This window comes from Eriocheir sinensis, chromosome 44 (assembly GCF_024679095.1).
Source record: "Eriocheir sinensis breed Jianghai 21 chromosome 44, ASM2467909v1, whole genome shotgun sequence".
NCBI lineage: Eukaryota > Metazoa > Arthropoda > Malacostraca > Decapoda > Varunidae > Eriocheir > Eriocheir sinensis.
This window is the reverse complement of record NC_066552.1, coordinates 1195382-1216300: the sequence shown is the minus strand read 5'-3', so window position 1 is coordinate 1216300 and position 20919 is coordinate 1195382. Positions and strand designations below refer to the sequence as shown.

Sequence of the window (20919 nt, the reverse complement as noted above, 5' to 3'; positions counted from 1 at the left end):
TTTAAGTACTTACCATTGTTTCTAGTAGATATATCTTTCGATCCAGTCCCAAGGCCCTCTGGAAGGCAGGTCGCTCTATGAGCTGCGAGTGTGGACAACGGAAAGTAATTATTACACCATGAACATTTGATACAGGTGTGTACAGGGATCCTCATGTTTGCGAGAAACAAGAACAGGAGACCTCTTGACCCGAGACCTCCTTGAGAAGCTGTGAAGTGCTCGTTGGTTTGACGCCCATAAATACCCCCGGCGTTGTGTGTTCGTTTGTGTGTGTGTGTGTGTGTGTGTGTGTGTGTGTGTGTGTGTGTGTGTGTGTGTTCCTCAGGTCAGTCCTTAATGACCTGAGGTTTATTGTAATGACTTGAATCATTAAGACTTCAATAGGCGTGGCCTCAGATACGTGGAGATGTCATCGATCCATTTTTTCCGCGATTTTATCTCGTATGGTCAGATATGTGTGTGTGTGTGTGTGTGTGTGTGTGTGTGTGTGTGTGTGTGTGTGTGTGTGTGTGTATGCGGGCCTATGGGAAGAGGGAGGGAAAGAAAGATAAGACACCGGGAACAGGTGCGCGGGACATATTCCAGCCTGGTCATTAACCTAATGTCTTTAACCTTTTTCAGTGATTATAATCTTGTGGTCATTCGAGCCCGCGATCTTATCTTGTGTGTGTGTGTGTGTGTGTGTGTGTGTGTGTGTGTGTGTGTGTGTGTGTGTGTGTGTGTGTGTGTGTCTGCGCGCCTATGGGAAGAGGGAGGGAAAGAAAGATAAGACGCCGGGAATAGGTGCGCGGGACATATTCCAGCCTGGTCATTAACCTAATGTCTTTAACCTTTTTCCGTGATTATAATCTTGTGGTCATTCGAGCCCGCGATCTTATCTTAATCCTTCAAGTACCCTCTCTTCCGTCACCCCCGCTGGGCACCCCCACTCCCGTCACCCCCCGCTTCCGTACGCTAGCCCGAGAGGGGGGTGGGGGGGGTTAGGCATGTGAAAAAGTGAAAGATTGGAGGGGGGTGGGGGGGGTGGGGGGTGGGGCCGGGTCCAGCTACCCCCTCTTCCGTCACACCCCCGCTGACCCCCCCAACCCCCACTTCCGACACCCCCCCGAAAAAAATACCCCCACTTCCGTACATGTTACTACTCTCCTCTCTATCTATCATCACCACTCACCACCACGACTTCTCATCACCAGCACCACCACCACCAACCACTCACCACCATCACCTTTCATCACCAGCACCACCACCACCACCACCACCACCATGACAAGCGCATCCACGGAGGAGGTCTTCAACACGACTTCAACGTTGGACTCCGACACGAAGATCTCGAAGCCCAGCACGACGGAGAAGGTTCGCCAAGTGATGAAGATGAAGACGAAGAAGGACAGGATCCGTATGGCCGTGGCGATAATCGGGTTCCTCGCCGTCATCGCCATCATCATCACGGGGGCGGTGCTGGGGGCGAAGGCGAAGAAGAAGGACGATGAGGTGGGTGGATTTTGGTCTTTGTGTGGATAGGTGAGGGGAGGGAAGAGAAGGAGTGGGAATTAAATAGATAGAATGATTTAAAGATACGGAAAAGGGAAAAAACGAAGGGTATGTGTAGATAGGTGAGGGAAATGAAAGGAAAAAGGAGTGGGAACTAAATAGATACGATGACTTAAAGATAGGTGGATGTGGCGATAGATAAAGAAAAGTGAAAAAAAATAAAGGGTAGGAAAGAATACATAGATGGAATAGAATAACATAAACGGATAGATGGATAAAAAGAGGAGGAGGAGGAGGAAGAATTGGCAACTCGAGGTGGAGGAAAAGGGAGAGAGAAGAAGGATGGGAAGGAATAGAGGTGGAGTAAAAGAATATAAATGAATGGATAGATTAGAAAAGAAGGAGAAAGAGGAGTCGGAAAAGCATGAAGGGATAAAGATGAGGATGAAGTGAATAGAAAAAAATGAATGAATGAGAATAGGTGGAGGAAGAAGCATAATGATAAAGGAAGAAGAACAGGAAAAGGAAGAAGAATGAAAGAATAGATAGAGAGGAGGGGAGGAGTATAGAAAAAGGAGAGAAGGAAGTAATGAAAGCTAAATTTGAAGAGGAGGAAGAAGAAGAGAAGAAGAATACAGAGGACGAGGAGGAGGAGGAGGAGGAGGAGGAGGATAGGAAAAAAAAAGGAGAATGAAGGAGAGGAAAGTGAAAAAGGAGAAAAGAAAAGAAAAACTAAATTGGAAGAGGAGGAAGAAGAAGAAGAAGAAGAGTGCAGAGGAGGAGGAGGAGGAGGAGGAGGAGGAGGACACATTCAACAGGTGACATAAGCATATAATTAAAATACCTACATTGTCTCAGGTGTATCTCTTAATTAATTTTACCTGGGGCTGCGAGGGCATTGTGAAGGTGTGTCACGGGAGCTTTATTTCACCTTTTATTATAATATTTTTGTCTTATTATACTTTATTTTATTTTATTTCAGTTCTTTAAATGTAAAAAAAAAAAAAGGTAGTGAGCTTTTTTTTTCTTTAAGAGTTTTAGTTAATTCTTAGGTTATTATTTATTCGTTAGTTAGTTAGTTTGTAGGTTAGATTTTCTTTTATTTCCTCTTTTCTATATTTTTTTCTTTGTATTATTTATCAATTTATTATTCTCTTTCTTGTTTCTTATTCTTTCATATTTGTTTATCTTTCCTTCTTTTATTTTCTGTCATTATATCATCTTTATTTCTTTCCCTTTTATTTATTTTTTTCATTTATTTTTTTTTCTTTCCTTTTCTTCCTCCTTGTTTCTCATTATCTCTCACCTCCTGCTTCCTTTCCTTCCTTCCTTCCTTCATCGGTTTTATGCTTTTCTTTCCCTCTTTTCTTTCCTTTCTTTATATTCATCTTTATCTCCCTTTTATTTACTTTTTCATTTCTTTTTTACTTTCTTTCCTTCTCTCCCTCCCTCCCTCCTTCTCTCCCTCCTCATTTATCATCTTCTCTTACCCTTCTCTTCCTTTCCTTCCTTTCCTTCCCTTCTCTCCCTCTCCCTCCCTCCTCGGTGAAGGTAGTCGCTCGTATCTCCCTTTTATACGACGCGTTATTTACACCTCTCCGTGAAGGCGTACAAAATTAATTAAGGCCCAGGTGTCATATAGTAATTAGAAGGCTACCTGGAATTTCACTTTTTTATCTTTTTACTTTTTTTATGGACTTCTTATATAATTTTTTTTCTCTTTTTCGTTTGTTTGTTTGTTTGTTTGTTTGTTTGTTTTATGTGTGTGGTAAGTTGAGTTGTGAATGCGAATTTGTTTTTATTTTCTTATTTTTTTTGTTTTGGTTCGATTTTGTTTTTCGTCTTTTTCTTCCTAATTTTCCTTTTGTTCTTTTGTTCTTCTCGTTCTTGTTCTCTCTCTCTCTCTCTCTCTCTCTCTCTCTCTCTCTCTCTCTCTCTCTCTCTCTCTCTCTCTCTCTCTCTCTCTCTCTCTCTCTCTCTCTCTCTCTCTCTCTCTCATACATGTGATAAGCTACCCGGGTCGTAAATAAAATCTTTCTTATATTGTTTTGTGATACTCTCTCTTACGTAGCTATTTTTTTTTTTTTCCCTCATCTTGACCTTCAGCTTTACATTCAGTCCCTTTCTGTCCCTTCTTTAACCTTTTCAATCATTATGTTTTTGTCTTTTTCTTCTTTTTCGTGTTTTATCAGCTTCGTTTTTCCTTTCTCTTATTCTTATTCGCTTTCCGTTACTTAATTATCCATCTGTTTATCCCCTTTTTTCTCCTCCTTGCCTCCTCCTTCTCTTCTAATCTATCCATTCTTGTATATTTTGTTCCATTTCATCTACTATATTCCCGTTTTCTTCACCTTCATTTCTTCAGTCTACCCTTTAACTCACCACGTTCTCTTTCTCTTCCACTCTCATCACACACTATTCCATTTCCTTACGTCAACACATTTCCAAAACATTTTCTCTATCGCTATGGGTCACTACATCATAAGACCTATACCTTATCATCACTAATGTTATAATAAAGTAATTTACATACACAAGAACACTGGTACATCAAAATTGTAAATATTCTCACATATCGACTTATGTACATTCTCATTCGCGTCATAGCTAGGTACTTTATCTCCCTTTCTCTACCTCCTCTTCCTCTTCCTCCATCTCTCTATCTCTCATCCCTGCTCTTTCCTCCTCTTCTAATCTATCTATTCATATACATTCTTCCATTTCATTTATATAGGTAATTTCTCTCCCCTTCTCTTCCTCTTCCTCCATCTCTCTATCTCTCATCCCTGCCTTTTCCTTCTCTTCCAGTCTCTCCATTCCTATCCATATCCATTCTATCCATATTCTCTTCCTCCATCTCTCTATCTCTCATCCCTGCCTTTTCCTTCTCTTCCAGTCTCTCCATTCCTATCCATATCCATTCTATCCATATTCTCTTCCTCCTCTTCCTCCATCTCAATATCTCTCATCCTTACTCTTTCCTTCTCTTCTAATCCATCCATTCCTATCCATATCCATTCTATCAATATTCTCTTCCCCTTCCCCCATCTCAATATCTCTCATCCCTGCTTTTTCCTTCTCTTCCAATCTCTCCATTCCTATCCATATCCATTCTATCCATATTCTCTTCCTCCTCTTCCAATCTATCCATTCCTATCCATATCCATTCTATCCATATTCTCTTCCTTCTCTTCCAATCTATCCATTCCTATTCATATCCATTCTATCCATATTCTCTTCCTCCTCTTCCTCCATCTCTCTATCTCTCATCCCTTCTCTTTCCTTCTCTTCTAATCTCTCCATTCCTATCCATATTCTCTTCCTCATCTTCCCCCATCTGTAACTCTCTTCCTACTCCACCTCCATCACCACCACCACCTCCACTCACCAGGTAGACCCCACGGAGCCACCCACCTCCTCGTTCCGCTTGCCCGACACCCTCAAGCCACTCGCGTACCAGGTAAAACTCCAGCCCTTCATCAACGGGAACTTCACCATCGACGGGTACGTGTTCTTGGAGATGCAGGTGGTGAAGCCAACGAGTGTCATCACGCTGCATATTGTGGACATCATCACCCATAACGACACTGTGAAGGTGGGTGATGAGAGGGAAGGAGGAAGGAGGGAAGGGAGGAGAAGGTATAGGGAATGGGGAGAAGACAGGGGTTGAATGGGGGTTAAGGGAAAGAGAAATGGGAGAGTAGGGAGGAGATAATGGGAGGAGAAAAGGGGATTGAGGAGGAGAAAAAAGGGAGGGAAGGAAAGTAGAAGATAAAAAAAAAACAAGAGAATAACGAGAAAAACACGAATGAGAAGTAAAGGAGAGAAAAATAAAGAATGGAAAGAAGGAAAAATGAAAAAAAATGTAAGAATGAAAAAAATGAAAAATTAAAAAAATATATAAAACAAGTAAACACACACACACACACACACACACACACACACACACACACACACACCTAACCTAACCCAACCTATCCACACTCAGGTCACCTCGCGTCCCTCACCTGAAGGACCCGAACGTGAGATTGTCGTGTCGAAGCAAGAATATGACCCCGAGAGAGAGTTCTACATCGCCACCCTGGAGGAGGAGCTCGAGGTCAACCATTTAATCGACATCTCCATGAGCTTCACCGGACTCCTGAATGACCAGCTCAAGGGCTTCTACAGGTCCTCCTATTTGTCATCGGAGGGAGACACCAGGTGAGAAGGGTTACTGTTACCGTTATCATTATTACTGTGAGAGATGAAGCAGTCTGAGAGAGAGGGGGGAGTGCGTGCCTTTATCTTGGGTTTTCCGTGATTTCTCAGTATCTCTCCCTGATGCGCAAAAGCAATCATTGGGTTTAAAGTCTTGGCGGCCCGGGAACGTGCCCAGCTGCATCCCTCACCCCATCTCTTTTTCCCTTCCCTTCTTCTTACCTCCAGGGATGATGTATTTGTATTCGGTATTCTTATTTTGATACATTCGAATACCGTATTTGGGTGTATATGTATTTGTATTCGATTCCACAACTCCTGTATTCCCCCATCCCTGGCCAGCTCACCCTCGCTGGGCTTCCCGTCCTCACCGCCCTGGCTCCCATGTGGATTGGGGGGATCTCTCTCTCCCCATCCTTCCCATTCCTCTCTCTCCCTCCCCTCCCTTACCTCCCCAAACTCCCTCCCACCCTTACCACCCCAAACCCCCTCCCACCCTTACGACCCCAAACCCCCTCCCACCCTTACCCCACCCTTCCCCTCACCTCACCTTCCTTTCCTCCCCGTCCCACCCCCCCGCGACGCAGGTGGCTGGGCGTGACACAGTTCCAGCCGGACGACGCTCGCATGGCCTTCCCCTGCATGGACGAACCCGCACTCAAGGCAAGGTTCACAGTCATGCTTGCCCGGGAAACAAACATGACCGCTATATCCAACATGCCGCGCACACACACCGAGGACCTGTAAGCACCCGACACACCCACCCACTTACCTGTATATAGCTTACCTGTGTACGTGCGTGTGTATGTGTCCGCAGGTGGCTTGCCGTGTCGTTCTTCGCGCCCACCCATGCCCGCCGTGCCTTCCCGTGCATGGATGAGCCAGCTATGAAGGCCAGATTTGGGGTGTCGTTGGCAAGGGAAGATCACATGTCCGCGCTTGCCAATATGCCTCTCATGATTTCGCAGCCCATGTGAGTGTGTGTGTGTGTGTGTGTGTGAGAGAGAGAGAGAGAGAGAGAGAGAGAGAGAGAGAGAGAGAGAGAGAGAGAGAGAGAGAGAGAGATTGTGTAATTGTTGCTTAAGATGACTGATAACTGCTTCTGGTATTATTATTATTATTATTAGTAGTAGTAGTAGTAGTAGTAGTAGTAGTAGTAGTAGTATTGGTATTAGTATTAGTATTAGTATTGATTCTCTTTGATTTGTGATTGGTTTGGTCTGCTTTTGTGTTTCTTTATTATTATTTTTGCTGATATTGTAGTAGTAGTAGTAGAAGGTAGTAGTAGTAGTAGTAGTAGTAGAAGGTAGTAGTAGTAGTAGTAGTAGTAGAAAACACTTATTCCTCATTAATATATTCTACAACCATTTCCAAGACCACTCTACTGTATACTAAACCCATTTCACACTTAACATTCATTTCCCAGACTGATTTATCATCCACCCGTTTCACACTCTGTCACCCATTTCATCTCCCATGCTCTCCTCCACCCATACCATCTCCCCCTCTCTTCATCCACCCATATCAATTCCCATTCATCCACCCATATCATTTCCCATTTCATCCACCCATATCATTTCCCTTCCTCTCATCCACCCATATCAATTCCCATTCATCCACCCATACCATTTCCCATTCATCCACCCATATCATTTCCCTTCCTCTCATCCACCCATATCACTTCCCATTCATCCACCCATATCATTCCCCTTCTCTCATCCACCCATATCATCACCCTTTCTCTCATTCACCCATATCATCACCCTTTCTCTCATTCACCCATATCATCTCCATTTCTCTTACTCACCCATACCAGTTCATACCCTGTCAACCACCCATATCCCACGCTATCATCCATCCCATTTCCCACCCTGTCACCCACCCATTTCCCGTGCAGAGAGGGCCAGGAGGGGTGGGTATGGGACCACTTCGAGACCACGGTGCCCATGTCTACATACCTGGTGGCCTTCGTGATTTCAGACTTCGCTAACCTGACGGACGGGAACTTTTCAGGTAAGAGAGAGAGAGAGAGAGAGAGAGAGAGAGAGAGAGAGAGAGAGAGAGAGAGAGAGAGAGAGAGAGAGAGAGAGAGAGAGAGAGAGAGAGAGAGAGATTCCCCTTTCCTTTCCCCAGCACACATGTTTGTTTTCCCCTTTTTCCTCCCCTTCCTTTCCCTTCCCTTTATCATGTATATATTTTCCTCCTTCCTGTCCTGATAACTCTGCATGTTTTTGTTGTATATTTTTTTTCCATTGTTCCCCTTCCATTCTCAGCATCCACATCACCTCCACCTTCCACTTCCCTTTCTTTTTTCTCTCTTTCCTTACCTCACTCCACCTTCCACTTCCCTTTCCTTTCCTTTCCTTTCCTTACCTCACTCCACCTGACCCTACCCTTCCTATCCCCTGTCCCATCCACTGTTTACATCCCTTCCACTTTCTCTCCACTCCTTCCCTTTCCTTTCCTCCCTTTCCTTACCTCACTTCCACCTTCCACTTCCCTTTCCTTTCCTTTCCTTTCCTTACCTAACTCCACCTGACCCTACCCTTCCTATCCCTTTTTCCATCCACTTTCCACTTTCTGTCCACTCCTTCCCTTTCCTTACCTCACTCCACCTGACCCTACCCTCCCTATCCCCTTTTCCATCCACTGTATACATCCCTTCCACCTCCCTATCCACTCCTTCCCTTTCCTTACCTCGCTCCACCTGACCCTATCCCTTTCCCATCCACTGTATATGTCCCTTCCACCTCCCTATCCACTCCTTCCCTTTCCTTACCTCGCTCCACCTGACCCTACCCTTCCTATCCCCTTTCCCATCCACTGTATACATCCCTTCCACCTCCCTATCCACTCCTTCCCTTTCCTTACCTCGCTCCACCTAACCCTACCCTTCCTATCCCCTTTCCCATCCACTGTATATGTCCCTTCCACCTCCCTATCCACTCCTTCCCTTTCCTTACCTCACTCCACCTTACCTCACCTTCCCTAACCCCTTTTCCCATCCACTGTATACCTCCACCCTTTCACCTCCCAATCCACTCCTTCCCTTTCCTTCCCAACCCCACCTTATACCTCAACACAAATCCCATACCACATACCCATACCTCCACTTCCACCTCCTTCCTCCACCTCTATATCCACTCCACCCTTTACCCCATTACAGTGTGGAGCAGAGAGGATCTTATTAACCAGGCTGACCGCTCCCTCGAAGTCGGGCCGCCCATCCTCGAGTACTACGAGGACTACTTCAGCATTGAGTACCCGTTGCCTAAGATGGACATGGTGGCCGTACCTGACTTCGCCGCCGGAGCCATGGAGAACTGGGGACTGATTACGTACAGGTGAGCGAGGGGGAGGGACGGACAGGGAGGGAGGGTAGAGGAAGAGATTGCTTGAATGATTGATTGTTTATTGGCCTTAAGATGGTTACATAGACATAATTAGAGTGTTTTAAAATCCACTAGTCCTTTGATAGGGGGAGAGAGAGGGGAGCTATGGGGAACTAGGGTCTCGTTATGTACAAGTGAGTGAGGGAAGGGGAAAAAATGAAACTGATGTGTACTTTAGAAAAAAACATACATGGTGGGGAGGGGGGTACCATTATGTGTATGTATATGTGTATGTGTATGTGTGTGAGTCCATATGTGTGTGTCAGAGAATCCACATCACCACCACCATCACCACCCATCACCACCATCCATCACCACCAACAACACCATCACCTCCCATCACCACCAACAACAACACCATCACCACCCATCACCACCACCAACAACAACACCATCACCTCCCATCACCACCAACAACAACACCATCACCACCCATCACCACCACCAACAACAACACCATCACCTCCCATCACCACCAACAACAACACCATCACCACCCATCACCACCACCAACAACAACACCATTACCTCCCATCACCACCAACAACAACACCATCACCCATCACCACCACCAACAACAACACCATTACCTCCCATCACCACCAACAACAACACCATCACCACCACCACCACCAACACAAACACCTCCCCACACCACCACCAACAACAACACCATCACCTCCCATCACCACCACCAACAACAACACCATTACCTCCCATCACCACCACCAACAACACCATCACCACCCATCACCACCACCACCAACACCATCACCACCCATCACCACCAACAACAACACCATCACCACCCATCACCACCACCAACAACAACACCATTACCTCCCATCACCACCGCCAACAACAACACCATCACCTCCCATCACCACCACCACCAACACCATCACCACCCATCACCACCAACAACAACACCATTACCTCCCATCACCACCGCCAACAACAACACCATCACCTCCCATCACCACCACCACCAACAACACCATCACCACCCATCACCACCAACAACAACACCATCACCTCCCATCACCACCACCAACAACACCATCACCACCCATCACCACCACCACCAACACCATCACCACCCATCACCACCACCAACAACAACACCATTACCTCCCATCACCACCGCCAACAACAACACCATCACCTCCCATCACCACCACCACCAACACCATCACCACCCATCACCACCACCACCAACACCATCACCACCCATCACCACCACCACCAACACCATCACCTCCCATCACCACCACCACCAACACCATCACCACCCATCACCACCACCACCAACACCATCACCACCACCACCAACACCATCACCACCCATCACCACCACCACCAACACCATCACCTCCCATCACCACCACCACCAACACCATCACCTCCCATCACCACCACCACCAACACCATCACCTCCCATCACCACCACCACCAACACCATCACCACCCATCACCACCACCACCAACAACACCATCACCACCCATCACCACCACCACCAACACCATCACCACCCATCACCACCACCAACAACACCATCACCACCCCTCACCACCAACAACACCATCACCACCCCTCACCACCACCAACAACACCATCACCACCACCAACAACACCATCACCTCCCATCACCACCACCAACAACAACACCATCACCTCCCATCACCACCACCACCAACACCATCACCACCCATCACCACCACCAACAACAACACCATCACCACCCATCACCACCACCAACAACACCATCACCACCCATCACCACCACCAACAACACCACCATCACCACCCATCACCACCACCAACAACACCATCACCACCCATCACCACCAACAACAACAACACCATCACCACCCATCACCACCACCACCAACACCACCACCACCAACACCATCACCACCCATCACCACCAACAACAACAACACCATCACCACCCATCACCATCACCACCCATCACCACCACCAACAACACCATCACCACCCATCACCACCAACAACAACAACACCATCACCACCCATCACCATCACCACCCATCACCACCACCAACAACACCATCACCACCCATCACCACCAACAACAACAACACCATCACCACCCATCACCACCAACAACAACAACACCATCACCACCCATCACCACCAACAACAACACCACCATCACCACCCATCACCACCACCAACAACACCATCACCACCCATCACCACCACCAACAACACCATCACCACCCATCACCACCACCAACAACACCACCATCACCACCCATCACCACCACCAACAACACCATCACCACCCATCACCACCACCAACAACACCATCACCACCCATCACCACCACCAACAACACCACCATCACCACCCATCACCACCAACAACAACACCATCACCACCCATCACCACCACCAACAACACCATCACCACCCATCACCACCACCAACAACACCATCACCACCCATCACCACCACCAACAACACCATCACCACCCATCACCACCACCAACAACACCACCATCACCACCCATCACCACCACCAACAACACCACCACCCATCACCACCACCAACACCACCATCACCTCCCATCACCACCACCAACAACACCATCACCACCCATCACCACCAACAACAACAACACCCAACCACCCATCACCACCACCAACAACACCATCACCACCCATCACCACCAACAACAACAACACCATCACCACCCATCACCACCACCAACAACAACACCATCACCACCCATCACCACCAACAACAACACCATCACCACCCATCACCACCACCAACAACAACACCATCACCACCCATCACCACCAACACCAACAACACCATCACCACCCATCACCACCAACAACAACACCATCACCACCCATCACCACCAACAACAACACCATCACCACCCATCACCACCACCACCAACAACACCATCACCATCACCACCCATCACCACCACCACCAACACCACCACCACCAACACCATCACCACCCATCACCACCACCACCCATCACCACCCATCACCACCAACAACAACACCATCACCACCCATCACCACCAACAACAACAACACCATCACCACCCATCACCACCACCACCAACACCATCACCACCCATCACCACCACCACCCATCACCACCACCACCCATCACCACCACCACCAACAACAACAACACCATCACCACCAACAACAACACCATCACCACCCATCACCACCACCAACAACAACAACAACACCATCACCACCCATCACCACCACCACCAACACCATCACCACCCATCACCACCACCACCCCGAACAACCCCTCACCACCAACAACAACACCATCACCACCCATCACCACCAACAACAACACCATCACCACCCATCACCACCAACAACAACACCATCACCACCAAGCACCACCACCACCAACACCAGCACCACCCAACACCACCAACAACAACACCAACACCACCACCACCACCAACAACACCAGCCACCACCCACCACCAACAACAACACCCACACCACCACCACCACCACCAACACCCATCACCACCCATCACCACCACCACCAACAACAACAACACCATCACCACCCATCACCACCACCAACACCATCACCAACCATCACCACCACCAACCATCACCACCCATCACCACCAACAACAACACCATCACCACCCATCACCACCAACAACAACACCATCACCACCCATCACCACCAACAACAACACCATCACCACCCATCACCACCAACAACAACACCATCACCACCCATCACCACCAACAACAACAACACCATCACCACCCATCACCACCACCAACAACAACACCATCACCACCCATCACCACCACCAACAACACCATCACCACCCATCACCACCACCAACAACAACACCATCACCACCACCACCAACAACAACAACACCATCACCACCCATCACCACCACCACCAACACCACCACCACCAACACCATCACCACCCATCACCATCACCACCCATCACCACCACCAACAACAACAACAACACCATCACCACCCATCACCACCACCACCAACACCATCACCACCCATCACCACCACCACCAACACCCTCACCACCCATCACGACCCAACACCACCAACAACAACACCATCACCACCCATCACCACCACCAACAACAACACCATCACCACCCATCACCACCACCAACAACACCATCACCACCCATCACCACCAACACCATCACCACCACCACCAACACCATCACCACCCATCACTACCACCAACACCATCACCACCACCAACACCATCACCACCCATCACCACCAACACCATCACCACCACCAACAACACCATCACCACCCATCACCACCAACACCATCACCACCACCACCAACACCATCACCACCCATCACCACCAACAACAACAACAGCAACACCACGCAACACCACCACAACCATCACCACCAACAACACCACCATCACCACCCATCACCACCAACAACACCACCATCACCTCCCATCACCACCACCACCAACACCATCACCACCCATCACCACCAACAACAACACCAGCACCACCCATCACCACCAACAACACCATCACCACCATCACCACCACCAACAACAACACCATCACCCATCACCACCACCAACAACACCATCACCACCCATCACCACCAACAACAACACCATCACCACCCATCACCACCAACACCATCACCACCACCACCAACACCATCACCACCCATCACCACCACCAACACCAACACCACCACCAACACCATCACCACCCATCACCACCAACACCATCACCACCACCAACAACACCATCACCACCCATCACCACCAACACCATCACCACCACCACCAACACCATCACCACCCATCACCACCAACAACAACAACACCATCACCACCCATCACCACCACCACCAACACCATCACCACCACCCATCACCACCAACAACACCACCATCACCACCCATCACCACCAACAACACCACCATCACCTCCCATCACCACCACCACCAACACCATCACCACCCATCACCACCAACAACAACAACACCATCACCACCCATCACCACCACCACCAACACCATCACCACCCATCACCACCACCACCACCAACAACACCACCATCACCACCCATCACCACCACCACCAACAACACCATCACCACCCATCACCACCAACAACAACACCATCACCACCCATCACCACCAACAACAACACCATCACCACCCATCACCACCACCACCAACAACACCATCACCACCCATCACCACCACCAACAACACCATCACCACCCATCACCACCAACAACAACACCATCACCACCCATCACCACCAACACCATCACCACCACCACCAACACCATCACCACCCATCACCACCACCAACACCATCACCACCACCAACACCATCACCACCCATCACCACCAACACCATCACCACCACCAACAACCCCCTCCCCACCCATCCCCACCAACACCAGAACCACCACCAACCCCACCAACAACACCCATCACCACCAACAACAACACCATCACCACCCATCACCATCACCACCAACACCATCACCACCACCCATCACCCCCACCACCACCACCATCACCACCCAGAACCACCAACACCACAACCATCCCAGACCATCACCACCACCACCAACACCATCACCACCCATCACCACCAACAACAACACCATCACCACCCATCACCACCACCACCAACACAATCACCACCCATCACCACCACCACCACCAACAACACCACCATCACCTCCCATCACCACCACCACCAACACCATCACCACCCATCACCACCAACAACACCACCATCACCACCCATCACCACCAACAACAACACCATCACCACCCATCACCACCAACAACAACACCATCACCACCCATCACCACCACCAACAACACCACCATCACCACCCATCACCACCAACAACACCACCATCACCACCCATCACCACCAACAACACCACCATCACCTCCCATCACCACCACCAACAACAACACCATCACCTCCCATCACCACCACCAACAACACCATCACCACCCATCACCACCACCACCAACAACACCATCACCACCCATCACCACCACCAACAACAACACCATCACCACCCATCACCACCACCAACAACACCATCACCACCCATCACCACCAACAACAACACCATCACCACCCATCACCACCACCACCAACACCATCACCTCCCATCACCACCACCAACAACAACACCATCACCACCCATCACCACCACCGACGACACCACCATCACCTCCCATCACCACCCCAGGGAGGAGGACATGCTGCTGCCGGAGGGGTCGTCAGCAGCGGGCCACCAGCGGGTCGTTATAGTGGTGGCGCACGAGCTTGCCCATCAGTGGTTCGGCAACTTGGTGACGCCCTCCTGGTGGACTGACATCTGGCTCAACGAGGGATTTGCGTCGTACCTGGAGAATGTCGGAACGCACCAGGTAAGGGGGAGAAGGAGGAGGAGGAGGAGGGAAGAGGAAAGGGGTATGAAGGAAAAGGAGGAGAGGAGTATGCAGGGATTGATGAATGGTGAAGAAATGTAAAGATGGAAAAGAAAAGGGTATGAATGAATTGGTGGAGAAGGAAGAGGAAGAGAAAGAAGGCATAGAATAGGTGAAGAGGAGGAAAGAATGTGGAGAAGGAGGAGGAGCAGGAAGAAGAGAAAGGTGGAGTAAGAGGAGCAGGGGGAAGAGAAGAAAGACAGGAGGAGGAGGAGGAATAGGAGAGAGAAAAGAGGGAAGTGGAGTAGGAGGAGGAGGAGGAGGAGGCAGGGGAGAAAGACATAGTGAATTAAGCAAGAAGAGAAGGAGGAGGAGGAAGAGGAGAAGAACAAGGAAGCAATAAAGACGAAAGAGAAGACATAGTAAATAAAGAAGGGAGAAGAAGAAGAGGAGAAAAAAGAAAAAGAGAAAACAGAAGAGAAGAAGAATTTGAGAAGTAAAGAAGAAGAAGAGGAGAAAGAAAAAGAGAAAAAAGAAGAAGAGAAGAAGAATTTGAGAAGTAAAGAAGAGGAGAAAGAAAAAGAAAACAGAAGAGAAGAAGAATTTGAGAAGTAAAGAAGAAGAAGAGGAGAAAGAAAAAGAGAAAAAAGAAGAAGAGAAGAAGAATTTGAGAAGTAAAGAAGAGGAGAAAGAAAAAGAGAAAAAAGAAGAAGAGAAGAAGAATTTGAGAAGTAAAGAAGAGGAGAAAGAAAAAGAAGAAAAAAGAAGAAGAGAAGAAGAATTTGAGAAGTAAAGAAGAAGAGGAGAAAGAAAAAGAAAAAAAAGAAGAAGAGAAGAATTTGAGAAGTAAAGAAGAAGAAGAGGAGAAAGAAAAAGAAAAAAAAGAAGAGAAGAAGAATTTGAGAAGTAAAGAAGAAGAGGAGAAAGAAAAAGAAAAAAAAGAAGAGAAGAAGAATTTGAGAAGTAAAGAAGAAGAAGAGGAGAAAAAGGAAAACGAAAACAGAAGAAGAGAAGAATTTGAGAAGTAAAGAAGAAGAAGAGGAGAAAAAGGAAAACGAAAACAGAAGAAGAGAAGAATTTGAGAAGTAAAGAAGAAGAAGAGGAGAAAAAGGAAAAAGAGAAAACAGAAGAAGAGAAGAAGAATTCGATAAGTAAAGAAGAAGAAGAGGAGAAAAAGGAAAAAGAGAAAACTGAAGAAGAGAAGAAGAATTTGAGAAGTAAACAAGAAGAAGAGAAAGAAAAAGAGAAAAAAGAAGAGAAGAAGAATTTGAGAAGTAAAGAAGAAGAAGAGAAGAAGAATTTGAGAAGTAAACAAGAAGAAGAGGAGAAAGAAAAAGAGAAAAAAGAAGAAGAGAAGATTTTGAGAAGTAAAGAAGAGGAGAAGAAGGAAAAAAAAAGAAGAAAAGAAGAATTTGAGAAGTAAAGGAAATGATAAATGAAGCAAAAAAAAGGAATGAGGAAAAATCAGAGGAAGATAAGAAGATTTTTTTGGGGGGGAGAATGAAGAAAGAAAAACTGATGAAGGGAGGGAGATAGAAGATGATAGATAGTTGATAGAAGGAGGGGAAAAAAAGAGAGAAGGGGGGAGAAATAGCCAGTTAGTTCGACAAGTCCTACAGGATACCACAGGACTCCTAGGAGGGGAAAAAAAGGGAGAAAGGAGGAGAGATAGCCAGTTAGTTCGACAAGTCCTACAGGATACCACAGGACTCCTAGGAGGGGAAAGAAAGGGAGAAGGGAGGAGAGATAGCCAGTTAGTTCGACAAGTCCTACAGGATACCACAGGACTCCTAGGAGGGGAAAGAAAGGGAGAAGGGAGGAGAGATAGCCAGTTAGTTCGACAAGTCCTACAGGATATCACAGGACTCCTAGGAAGGGAAAGAAAGGGAGAAGGGAGGAGAGATAGCCAGTTAGTTCGACAAGTCCTACAGGATATCACAGGACTCCTAGTAAGGGAAAGAAAGGGAGAAGGGAGGAGAGATAGCCAGTTAGTTCGACAAGTCCTACAGGATATCACAGGACTCCTAAAAGGGTAAAGAAAGGGAGAAGGGAGGAGAGATAGCCAGTTAGCTCGACAAGTCCTACAGGATGTCACAGGACTCCTTGGAGGGGAAAGAAAGGAAGAAGGGAGGAGAGATAGCCAGTTAGTTCAACAAGTCCTACAGGATATCACAGGACTCCTAGTAAGGGAAAGAAAGGAAGAAGGGAGGAGAGATAGCCAGTTAGTTCAACAAGTCCTACAGGATGTCACAGGACTCCTTGGAGGGGAAAGAAAGGGAGAAGGGAGGAGAGATAGCCAGTTAGTTCGACAAGTCCTACAGGATGTCACAGGACTCCTTGGAGGGGAAAGAAAGGGAGAAGGGAGGAGAGATAGCCAGTTAGTTCAACAAGTCCTACAGGATATCACAGGACTCCTAGTAAGGGAAAGAAAGGAAGAAGGGAGGAGAGATAGCCAGTTAGTTCGACAAGTCCTACAGGATATCACAGAACTCCTAGGAAGGGAAAGAAAGGGAGAAGGGAGGAGAGATAGCCAGTTAGTTCGACAAGTCCTACAGGATATCACAGGACTCCTAGTAAGGGAAAGAAAGGAAGAAGGGAGGAGAGATAGCCAGTTAGTTCGACAAGTCCTACAGGATACCACAGGACTCCTAGTAAGGGAAAGAAAGGGAGAAGGGAGGAGAGATAGCCAGTTAGTTCGACAAGTCCTACAGGATATCACAGGACTCCTAGAAGGGGAAAGAAAGGGAGAAGGGAGGAGAGATAGCCAGTTAGTTCGACAAGTCCTACAGGATACCACAGGACTCCTAGGAAGGGAAAGAAAGGGAGAAGGGAGGAGAGATAGCTGCTTAGTTCGACAAGTCCTACAGGATACCACAGGACTCCTACCACGCTCTCTCCCTCACAGATGGAACCCACCTGGCACATGCTTGACCAGATGGTGCTAACGATGCAGGATGTGATGGTGGCTGACGGGCTGCCCTCTACACATCCAGTCAGCCAGCCAGTCGAACACCCTGACGAAATTGGACAGATTTTTGATGCTATTTCTTACGATAAAGGTAATTTTTTTTTTGCATTCTTTCTCTTCTTTTCTTTTGTTTTCTCCGTTTTTTTCCCCTTTCAGCTTTCTTCTTTATTCCTTTCTCCATTTTTTTCATTTCCCTTTAACTTTCTTCTTTACTCCTTTTTTTCCTTCGTTCTTCTGCTGTCTTATTTTTTCATTGCTTTTTTTCATATTATCCATTCTGTTTTATTTTATGTGTGTGTGTGTGTGTGTGTGTGTGTGTGTGTGTGTGTGTGTGTGTTTGTAGCTACGTGTGTTTGTATTTCTTTTCCTGTCTTACTTTTGTTTTCTCCGTTTTTTTCCCTTTTAACTTTCTTCTTTACTCCTTTTTTTCCTTCAATCTTCATCCCACTTACTTTTTTCATTGTTTTTTTTCTATGTTATCCATTCTGTTTTCCTTTAGGTATGTGTGTGTGTGTGTGTGTGTGTGTGTGTGTGTGTGTGTGTGTGTGTGTGTGTTTATCTGTGGCTATGTGTGTGTATTTCTTTTCCTGTGTCTTCATTCATCCACCTGTGCTTCATCCACCTGTGTCTCATCCACCTGTGTTTTATCCACCTGTGTTTCATCCACCTGTGTTTCATCCACCTGTGTTTTATCCACCTGTGTTTCATCCACCTGTGTTTCATCCACCTGTGTTTCATCCACCTGTGTTTCATCCACCTGTGTTTCATCCACCTGTGTTTTATCCACCTGTGTTTCATCCACCTGTGTTTCATCCACCTGTGTTTCATCCACCTGTGTTTCATCCGTCCCTGTGTCTCATCCACCTGTGTTTCATCCACCTGTGTTTCATCCACCTGTGTTTTATCCACCTGTGTTTCATCCGTCCCTGTGTCTCATCCACCTGTGTTTCATCCACCTGTGTTTCACCCACCTGTGTTTCATCCGTCCCTGTGTCTCATCCACCTGTGTTTCATCCACCTGTGTTTTATCCACCTGTGTTTCACCCACCTGTGTTTCATCCGTCCCTGTGTCTCATCCACCTGTGTTTTATCCACCTGTGTTTCACCCACCTGTGTTTCATCCGTCCCTGTGTCTCATCCACCTGTGTTTCATCCACCTGTGTTTTATCCACCTGTGTTTCATCCACCTGTGTTTCATCCACCTGTGTTTTATCCACCTGTGTTTCATCCACCTGTGTTTCATCCACCTGTGTTTCACCCACCTGTGTTTCATCCGTCCCTGTGTCTCATCCACCTGTGTTTCATCCACCTGTGTTTCATCCGTCCCTGTGTCTCATCCACCTGTGTTTCATCCACCTGTGTTTCATCCACCTGTGTTTCACCCACCTGTGTTTCATCCGTCCCTGTGTCTCATCCACCTGTGTTTCATCCACCTGTGTTTTATCCACCTGTGTTTCATCCACCTGTGTTTCATCCACCTGTGTTTCACCCACCTGTGTTTCATCCACCTGTGTTTCATCCACCTGTGTTTCATCCACCTGTGTTTCACCCACCTGTGTTTCATCCACCTGTGTTTCACCCACCTGTGTTTCATCCGTCCCTGTGTCTCATCCACCTGTGTTTCACCCACCTGTGTTTCATCCGTCCCTGTGTCTCATCCACCTGTGTTTCATCCACCTGTGTTTCATCCACCTGTGTTTCATCCACCTGTGTTTCACCCACCTGTGTTTCATCCGTCCCTGTGTCTCATCCACCTGTGTTTCACCCACCTGTGTTTCATCCGTCCCTGTGTCTCATCCACCTGTGTTTCACCCACCTGTGTTTCATCCGTCCCTGTGTCTCATCCACCTGTGTTTCATCCACCTGTGTTTCATCCACTCTGTTTCATCCACCTGTGTTTCACCCACCTGTGTTTCATCCGTCCCTGTGTCTCATCCACCTGTGTTTCACCCACCTGTGTTTCATCCGTCCCTGTGTCTCATCCACCTGTGTTTCATCCACCTGTGTTTCATCCACCTGTGTTTCATCCACCTGTGTTTCATCCACCTGTGTTTCATCCACCTGTGTTTCATCCACCTGTGTTTCACCCACCTGTGTTTCATCCGTCCCTGTGTCTCATCCACCTGTGTTTCACCCACCTGTGTTTCATCCACCTGTGTTTCATCCGTCCCTGTGTCTCATCCACCTGTGTTTCATCCGTCCCTGTGTCTCATCCACCTGTGTTTCACCCACCTGTGTTTCACCCACCTGTGTTTCATCCGTCCCTGTGTCTCATCCACCTGTGTTTCATCCACCTGTGTTTCATCCACCTGTGTTTCACCCACCTGTGTTTCATCCACCTGTGTTTCATCCACCTGTGTTTCACCCACCTGTGTTTCATCCGTCCCTGTG

The 20919-nt window shown here is 47.6% G+C and overlaps 1 protein-coding gene across 2 annotated transcripts in view; it reads left to right on the top strand.

The window, feature by feature from the left end:
- Positions 1-20919, top strand: part of LOC126980262 (aminopeptidase N-like) — a 48529-nt gene that overhangs the window by 16423 nt on the left and 11187 nt on the right. The window contains exons 2-9 of one of the 2 annotated variants that reach the window (XM_050829948.1): positions 1239-1491; positions 4883-5086; positions 5480-5694; positions 6509-6664; positions 7589-7704; positions 8858-9035; positions 15380-15560; positions 18466-18619. In XM_050829948.1, coding sequence (XP_050685905.1) covers positions 1264-1491; positions 4883-5086; positions 5480-5694; positions 6509-6664; positions 7589-7704; positions 8858-9035; positions 15380-15560; positions 18466-18619 — 1432 coding nt within the window. In that variant the 5' untranslated portion in view covers positions 1239-1263. Of the gene's footprint in view, positions 1-1238; positions 1492-4882; positions 5087-5479; positions 5695-6278; positions 6435-6508; positions 6665-7588; positions 7705-8857; positions 9036-15379; positions 15561-18465; positions 18620-20919 lie in introns of both variants that reach the window. The other variant, XM_050829949.1, reaches the window with a different exon arrangement.